At 35.5% G+C, this 9,110-nt stretch overlaps 1 protein-coding gene across 1 annotated transcript in view; it reads left to right on the top strand.

Annotated features, from left to right (window-relative positions):
- The window catches only part of LOC106937641 (integrin alpha-X-like), a gene marked incomplete at its 3' end in the record, with an annotated part of 13,063 nt that extends 3,959 nt beyond the window's left edge, over positions 1–9,104 (top strand). The window contains exons 2-17 of the mRNA XM_015019263.1: positions 2,689–2,791; positions 2,866–2,966; positions 4,081–4,151; positions 4,230–4,344; positions 4,470–4,597; positions 4,727–4,869; positions 5,724–5,874; positions 6,289–6,439; positions 6,655–6,728; positions 6,822–6,945; positions 7,158–7,294; positions 7,719–7,859; positions 7,949–8,170; positions 8,553–8,686; positions 8,858–9,000; positions 9,079–9,104. Of these exons, the coding sequence (XP_014874749.1) occupies positions 2,689–2,791; positions 2,866–2,966; positions 4,081–4,151; positions 4,230–4,344; positions 4,470–4,597; positions 4,727–4,869; positions 5,724–5,874; positions 6,289–6,439; positions 6,655–6,728; positions 6,822–6,945; positions 7,158–7,294; positions 7,719–7,859; positions 7,949–8,170; positions 8,553–8,686; positions 8,858–9,000; positions 9,079–9,104 (1,964 nt within the window). The remainder of the gene's footprint in view (positions 1–2,688; positions 2,792–2,865; positions 2,967–4,080; positions 4,152–4,229; positions 4,345–4,469; positions 4,598–4,726; positions 4,870–5,723; positions 5,875–6,288; positions 6,440–6,654; positions 6,729–6,821; positions 6,946–7,157; positions 7,295–7,718; positions 7,860–7,948; positions 8,171–8,552; positions 8,687–8,857; positions 9,001–9,078) is intronic.
- Between the last annotated feature and the right edge of the window lie 6 nt (positions 9,105–9,110).

The following is a 9,110-nucleotide window of genomic DNA, read 5'->3' as shown; positions in this document are numbered from 1 at the left end:
TTTCTGACCGTCATGCTCTTCTTGGTGAGTGTTGGTAGTTGTGCTGCTTTACCTGAGAGCTCCGGATGTCTTTTTTTATGCAGCACCAGCCCAAACTTCGTCAAGAGTTTGTTTTTAAATGTCATATTAGACTTGTTGTGTTGATGCATTTTGACGTGCTTTACTCCCGAGGTATTTTTCTGTCGCAACACGCAAACTTCCCCATTCACGCTGAGCGTTACACACCACATTGCTTAGCGTGTATCACCGCATGCTTACGCAGTGCGAAGGAAAGAGGAGATAGCTGCACATACAGGCTGCGAAGTGAGATACAGGTGATCGGTTTGTGTGATCGGCAACACGATCGGCGATCACCGATCATACACTTTGTCACAAAAATCGGCACAACCCTACTCTGTGGGGTTTAAACCTGGTTAAATAAAGGAAAATAAAATAAAACCAGGTGAAAATGTTAAGATTGCCTAAGTGAGCTGGTGGCAGAAGCAAACAAAGAAAAGCTTTAGTTTAGATTTAAAGCACAGATCTTTCTGTGACATTAATCCTTTAAGTCTATATGTTCTTCAGGTGATAGAAGGCCGAGTTTGCAACCGTTTTTATGAGAATCTGAACGTTCAGGTCTGACTCCATGTCTTGAATGGAAGCTTTTAAATGCAGGTTCTCTGTAAAAGTAATTAAAAATATTTTACTGTCACAATCTTCGTGGGGTAGATGAGTAACACCCAAATACAGGCAGAAGGGAGGCAGAAGAAAAGCAAAAATTACGATATTTAATGAGACAAAAATAAACTTAGAAATGGTATGGGAACAGTAACTAAAGAAAACAGAACAGAAATGACCAGACTACAGACTTTCCAGTACTTCGTTAAAAGTGTTGCAATAAACTCTAACAGTTCAAGCCACGTTTATCTGCAAAGCACATTTCAGCAACACATGCCTTACATCACATCATATCCTCCTGACTACCAGTAGTTCATTTTTGTCCTCTGTAGAGGACATTTCTAAACTTGAATATCTTTTCAATGATACCACATCTGAAGGGGTGGGACTTTTGTACGTACCTTTTTCTAATTCATAAAAATGGCGTTCATCAGTAATAACACATTTTATGGGGAGAGACTAAGTAAGTGCATAAAACCTTTTATTACCTTACAAAGACTGTGGGATTTAAAAAAATGGTGATTGGACAATATTTTTTTTTCCTGGTAGTCAGGAGGATATAGTCATCAATTATGAAACAAGCAATCGACATTACATTTTGTCAAATGTCATCAAAATCATCAAGAAAACACTTATCAAATATGTTGACCAATGTTTAACTTACTACAAATGAAAGACAACTTTCAACAGGTGGAGTTTTAGTTTAGATTTTAGTTTAGATTTAAAGCATTCAGTGTTTCAGGTGTTTTGCTGTTTTCCAGAAGTTTGTTCCAGATTTGTGGTGAATAGAAGCTGAATGCAGCTTCTCCATGTTTGGTTCCGGTTCTAGATGCACAGCAAACCAAAACCAGAAAACCTGAGAGGTCTGGAAGGTTGCTATGACAACAGCAATCTTTAATGTATTGTGGTGCTAAGCTGTTCAGTGATTTATAAATTAACATCAGTATTTTAAAATTTATTCTCTGAGCTACAGGGAGTCAGTGTACGTACTTTGGAAGTGGAGAGATGTGCTGTAACTTCCTGGTTTTAGTCAGATTTGTGAAGACACTATTGCAGTAATCATTGCGACTATAAATGCATGATTGAGTTTCTCTAGAGATCTTGCTTTGACATTAGTCCTTTAAGTCTTGACATGTTCTTCAGGTGATAGAAGGCCAAGTTTGCAACCGTTTTTATAAGAATCTGAACGTTCAGATCTGACTCCATCACCACATCCAAATTTCAGGTCTGATCACTAATTTCTAGTTGTAATAACTGAAGCTTTGTGCTGACTCTAGGTTGTTCCTCATGGGGTCCAAAGATAATAACTTCACTTTTGATTTTATTCAGCTGGAGAAAGTTATGGCACATCCAGGCATTTATCTGTTCCAACCATCTGTTCAGTGCTTGGATGGGTTCAGAGTCACCAGGTGACACGCTTTGTAGTGAATTGGAAGAGTAAAATCCCATTAAGTGAGAGCCAGCTCCTCGATTTTTTTCTCCCATTTGCTGCTCAGCTCTCACTCTCAGTGACTTCACCCTGCTGCCTGCAGAGCTTTGTTTTGCTTGGCAGGACGTTGGGCCAATGATGTTCTAAAAGGATGTAAATCTAACCAAAGGTAACATTACTAATTTTAAATATATGAAGCTAAATTGATTGTGGAGAAAGAAAATCCAACAAATAGAATCTGTGATACAGGAAAAATCCAAGACATTTATGGGAGCAAAATCTATTTCAGTTTTTACAGTAAAAAAATAACAAGCCAGTTGCATGATACAACTTAAATATTAAAACCTGACTGCAATATTCAACTTACACTGTTAACTTTATTGTTCCTGTTTCCTGTGACATTTGAAAGGTTTGGTCTTTAGTGCTCTCTAGTGGTTAAACACTGAAACTGCAGAACATGTCTGTTCTCTCCAGCATTCTTCACCAAAATATAACTGTACTCAGTCATTAAAACAGAATATCATCAGTAATAAATAGTAAAAGAAAAACCATAATAGCTTTGAATTAAAGAGATTCTGTGGATTTGTTCTTTTTTTCCTCAGTGCTAAAAGCTGCAGTCGGCTTTAACGTTGATTCTGGGGCTTGGAAAACCCTGACAGAAAATGATGAAAGTTTTGGCTACCAGGTGGTGCAAAGACAATCAGAGTGAGTCATCTCGATTCAATTTTTAAAAACTTTTGTAATATGTTGTAACCAATGTTCGTCTGTGTTTCTCTCAGTCTGCTTGTCAGCGCCCCACTACTACAGTATGAAGGGAATAAAAGGGGACGGATATATCAGTGCAACACAGGAGGCAGTTGCAGCAATCTTGTTGCTCTAGGTAGGAATCATTTTACTACCAATATTATGAACGCACAAATTTCACAATAAAGACATTTAAAAGTACAAATTTTATGAGTTTATATCATGACCAGAGGTTGGTTGCACCAGGAGCTTAAAGGAAAGATTTTACACGAAATACTGAACAATGTCAAACATGCTGTCCTGTAAACAAGTATTTCCTCCATCAAACTTATATGTTTCAGCTGAAGTTTTAATATCAGACAAAGGTAATATAACATCCAGTGAACATTCAGTTCTTAGATTTTAAGTAGATCGCTCCTCTACTTACACAGGTACTATGTTGTGGCCATTTATGCAAATTTTGTGAATTGTAATTTCTACTCATTTAGTTTTCTATTTTGGGACATTAGAATTTATTTAATTCAGTTTAGAACCAAAATCTGTAATTAATTTGTATATTTGAATTGATTAGACTATGTTGGTAATTGGTTAGAACCTCCCATTAATTTGAGTAATTAAAACACACTGGGTGCTTGGTGGAGGTCTATTGTTTGGCAGATGTTTGGTGTGTTGACGGGAGGTTTTTGTAAATTAGTTTTTGACCATTTTTTATGTACTTGAAACATCAAATTAAGTTTACTTTCGTTTTCGGCTAAGTTGTAAGACATTTTTAGTAATTATTTTGTCGCTATTATTTTACAAGAAATAAAGAATATATTTTTTCAAAACAAATCAAGTCAGAAGTGCGTGCAAATCAAACCACCTGTTACCACCCACTGCCTTTGTTGGAATTTTGGTTTTTGGAACATAGAAAGCCGTGACAGGTACTATGTTGTTGCCCCCAAAAACGAAAAAAATCTGTAAGGGTGAAATAATCTTTCTTATCCAATGTCAGCCTTCACTTCTCATTTTTACATCTTGTTGCCATTTTATTAAAAAAGTAGCAGACATTTCCCTCTAACAGTTTCCTTTTTTCAGTTTAAGGTTTATGGAGCAACATTTCACCAACCTGGTGTTATAACAGCTTCAGTTGGGAGACATTTAGATTAAAACAAAATGAAATTCTGCAAATAATTACTGTAATTTATGGGAACAATTCTTAATGAGTGATAATTTTGACAAGTCGTCGTCACAAGTGATTGTTTTTACAGAGCAAATAGCTGCTGTCAACATGTCTCTTGGTTTGGCGATGGCAAATGATCCGTCAACACAAAACACAATGGTGAGAGGATGAGCTGCAGAAAATAATGAATAAATAATGAATGAAAATATAAAGGTATATTATTCACACCTTTTCCAGGTCTGTGGTCCAACCATTCCCAGAGACTGCAAAACTATCACCATGTACAACGGTTTGTGCTATGAGATCAATCGATCTAATATGTTTGTAAAGTCTTACCCGTCTGCGACTGAAGGTAGGCACAGTGAGCTTGTTTCATAATAATTATGTCACTGCCTCTGTAAACTGGAGGTGAACTTTCTCATCAGCACACTTGAATAACGGTCAGGAAACTGATCTAGATCTCTGATTTCTTTTCAGAGTGTCGAACCCAAGCTGACATTGCATTTCTGCTGGATGGCTCAGGCAGTGTAGCCAGTGAAGATTTCAGCAGAATGAAAGAATTTGTGAAAAATATGATCAGATCACTCCTGGGAAGAGATACACAGGTGAGACCTGTGACTTCATCACAAACATTGTTGTTGCTTTTCTAAGTGTACATCTCCTTTAAGGTCGTTGCTGCTTTTAATTTACTGTAGTTGATTTTTAACTTCATATCCATTTTTTCATTTTTGCAGTTTGCCATCACCCAGTTTTCTTTTTCTCCAACAACACATTACTACTTTAATACTTTTAGAACTTTCAACTGGGAATCTCAAATTAACAACATCCGCCAATTAAGGGGAGGAACATATACAGCTGGAGCCATCCAAAATGTTGTGTAAGTATTTCTGATGTGTTATTTTAATATTACTATAAAGGTTAAAGAAACAAAATTAAATTTGATCATGAATAGCTTAGAAAGTCACTTTTTCTATTTAAAGAGACATGTTGTTTCAGTAGGTAATGTAGTTTTTAACTAGTAGGAAAAATAATTATCAATGTAACTTGAAGAAGATTCTAGATTGACTTTGATGTCCAAAGGACAGTACAATTCTTTTGAAGTTAGATTATTGTTTATTATCTTTTTTACTCAGTTTGTACAGATAAAAAGAGCTACACTACTACCCATGTCTTTAAGATTTTGTAAGGAAACTAAAAATATTTACTTTTGTCTACTTCATAGTTGCACAAATGATAAAAAATAAAAGCAAATCAGATGAAACTACTTAATAAAATATGAGAAAAGTAGATTTAAAATAAGATTAAATCTGCGCACTTAATGGATGACAGTGGGTTAAAATAAAGAAAATGTTTTTAGTCAAAGATATTTGCAGCCCCTATATGCTAAGAAGAGCTATATAAAGTATTTTCTGACCAAGTTGGTCAGACTTTATACATATGTAGCCTCTAGAGTGGTGAGACTTAAATGAATATATAATAATAATATATTGAGTGTCCTTACGACTATTACTGCTACTTGTTAAATACTGTGGCTTGTGTTTTTTTTAAATATTATTTTAATTTTTAATCCTGAACAACATTTAAATATTTCTGATAGCCACAACATTAATAAAATAAAGGCTACAGCATGTAGGATGGAACCAACACAGCTTGTTCACACCACATTTCTTACGAGAGAAAACAGAGGCAGTGTTGGAGGAACAAGAATAATAATAATATATTTTTTAACAGGAATGATGTCTTCTCACCACAAAGGGGTTCCAGGTCAAATGTGAAAAGAATTTTAATAGTGATTACAGATGGAGAGTCTCAGGATCGCCAAAATTTACCAGCAGCAACACAGTCAGCTGATCGAAAAAACATTCTTCGATTTGCTATTGGGGTAAGTAGCATCTATGATTTTTTTTACAATTACATGTAAACATATGTGCTTATTGTCTGTTATAGTACAACACATTACATTATAATACAACAAAAAGCGTTATTAGCTTTCATTGTAACTGCATTGTTATATTTTCATTTGTAAACCAAAACTGTCAAATATATAAAAGCATAAAAACACAGAATTTGTTTTTTTTTCCTCCTCAAGATCTTCATATAAAATTTCACATAAATGCTAAACTTTTATTCCTAAAACAATTTCTTGTACTGTGCTTAAAAGCAGAGTTAAGGGCTCAGTGCTAGTTTTTATGACTAATCTTGACTCAAAAACTTTAGGAGAAAATGTAAATTACGACTGCTTTGAAAAGAACGACTGCATCATAATGTTTCACTGACATTGTATTTACACCTCCAGGTGGGGAACGCATTCACATCTTATAATGCAAAACAAGAGCTCAGAACGATTGCATCTCAACCTGCTGACAATTTTGTGTTTCAAGTGGGAAGCTTTGATGCTCTTGACAAAATACGGGACAACTTGCAGGCCAACATTTTTTCCATTGAAGGTATAAATGTATAATTTAACATCTGAAACACTTGTTCATTTTTCAGCAACATGAACACATTTTGTTTCATAGCTAACAGTGGCTACTTACAAATATGAGCACAATTATATTAAACTACTAAGTAGTGACTTTATTTAAGTTATTGTTGGTTCTATGGTGTACAGGAACTCTAAAGAACTCTGTAAAATAATATTTAATTTGTTTTGAATTTACAGGATCACAAAGTGGTGGAGAGACGCTGAAACAGGAAATGTCTCAAGAAGGCTTCAGAGCAGCTTATGTGTCTGGGGTAAATAATCACAAAGTAAATATTTCAGAGTCTTACGGCATTAAAAACAACCCATATTTGAAATAAAACTATCTCTCTGTTCTTGTATTGCAGTATATTCAGATGACTATGGTTGGTGCTAACCAATGGAGAGGAGGCTACAAGAAATACTTGCTTGGTGCTGATTTAAAACCAGTCTCATTTGAGCCATTGTTCATTCAGAATGACAGTTATCTTGGTAAGAACAGGACAGAAATCTGATTTTTAGGGCTTTTTGTCGGCACAATTTCAGTTTGGCTTGACAAAAATAATTCACTGACCCACAGAGCTGCTATGTTAGTCTATTAGAAAGATACTTTTAGGTATTTCAGTCTATTTAGCATCTTAACTGTCCAAAACATTTAAAAGTTTAAAAAGACTGTCTCTGACTATTTAACCATTGAACTCCAGGTTATTCTATGGCTGTTGCTAAAACAAATTATGGTCCTCTGACAATTCTTGGTGCTCCAAGAAATCAACACAAAGGAGTTGTTATGACAGCTTTCAATGAACGACCGAGAGATGAAATCAGACCCTTTGAACAACAGGTAGGTACAGTTTATATTTACATCTATTCAATGAAAAGACAGAACTATTTTTCCTCTTTCTGGCATTAAATTAAAACAAACTATTTTTGTTGTAGATCAGCTATGAAAACAAAAGCTATTTCTATCTGCTAAATACAAAATTGATCAATGTTTTAGAAATTATTTTTCCAAATTCAGAGGCTCAGATACATTTTCTTTGTACTTAAACTAAACAACGCACATGTTGACATTGTTGGTAATAATGACTTAAAGAGAATTGAACAGAGGGTAGGGTCAGAGTTTCATGTGACTTGTGGCCCATTAATTAACAACGGTCTTGTTACTGAATGCTACTCCTAAATTACTGTGATCAGATTATAAGACCAACTGTATACAAAAAAATGAAGGTTTCTTTCTGATGACCATTTCTTCTTGTTTTCTCCAGACTGGTGAATATTTTGGGGCTGAGGTTTGTGCCATGGATGTGGATTCTGATGGTGTGACTGATCTAATCCTCATATCCTCTCCGATGTACAAAGACGTTGATAGAGAAGGACGAGTTTATGTCTGTGAATTAAATCGCTTGGTAAATGCCGAGTCATTTATGTTGATTTATTTAACCTCCTGTTAAGTTTAGGCATGAATAAAGTTTTTCTCATCCTCTCATTTTTCCAGAGTGTGGTTTGTTATTTTGATAAACCATCACAAATAACCACATTAAGAGGTGATGCGTCTGTCAGAGGGAGGTTTGGGTCGTCTCTTGCTGTTCTGCCTGATATAAATGCAGACACATTCAATGATTTGGCCGTTGGAGCTCCTTTGGAGAATGATGGCCAAGGCAGCATCTACATATTCCAAGGAGAAGGAGGAAGAAAAATAAATCCTACTTACTCACAGGTGAGCAAAACACAAACACAAACCATTAAATGCTTTTGGTTTTCAAAATGAGTTGAACCTTCACAGTTGGTAGGGTCATTATTGAATAGAGTTTACTTGTTCTTCATATTATTCTGTAAGTTCTCTCCAGGTACTCTGGCTTCCTCCGATAGTCCAAAATCATGATTGTTAGGTTTATTGGTTACTCTCAATTGCACTAAGAATTGTGTCCATTATGTCTTACCTAATGGTTGCATTAGGTTAAGTCCTAATGCACCAGCCCACTCCTAATGGGGGGTCTGCTGGTGACCTTTACCCCCAGCCATCCTTTGACTGCACAGACAAGCTGGTATAAAAAATAGATGGATGATCGTGATAAAGCAAGATGTTTCTCATTACACAGAGAATTGCTGCATCTGCAGTCCAATCAGGCCTGAAGTCATTTGGCATCTCAATCAGTCAGTCTTCCTACGATCAGAGTGGTGATGGACTTCCTGACTTAGCAGTGGGTTCAAAGGGAAAAGTTGTCCTACTCAGGTAAGTCTCCATTGTTGTTATTTATTAACACACATCTTCTGTAATTCAACAAATTCTTCTTCATTTGCAACCTAAATATGTTTACAGGATAAAAACTCTGAATGTTACTGAATGAAGTTTTTACTTGCTTCACAATCTCAAAACAAACAACATGGCCTTTTCTGTTTCTAGATCCAGACCAGTTGTAACAGTGACTGCCACTGTGTCGTTCAACCCAAATCTGATCCCAACTCAAAACCCAGACTGTTCAAAACCACTGCCAAGCAATGCTACTGTCTGCTTTACTATGAGCAAACTGTCCAATGTGAATGAAGGTACATTTCTTACTTTAGTTTTTCTATTTGTCCATCATTTTATTTAAGAACTTTTATCAAACAAAACACATCTTGCAGCTCAAGCACAGGTTAATTTCACTTTAACTTTG

The sequence above is a fragment of the Poecilia latipinna genome, unplaced genomic scaffold (assembly GCF_001443285.1).
Source record: "Poecilia latipinna isolate Pla-1442-1.1 unplaced genomic scaffold, P_latipinna-1.0 Scaffold2396, whole genome shotgun sequence".
Taxonomy (NCBI): Eukaryota; Metazoa; Chordata; class Actinopteri; order Cyprinodontiformes; family Poeciliidae; genus Poecilia; species Poecilia latipinna.
The sequence above is the reverse complement of the archived record's forward strand: the minus strand, read 5'-3'. Positions and strand labels throughout refer to the sequence as shown.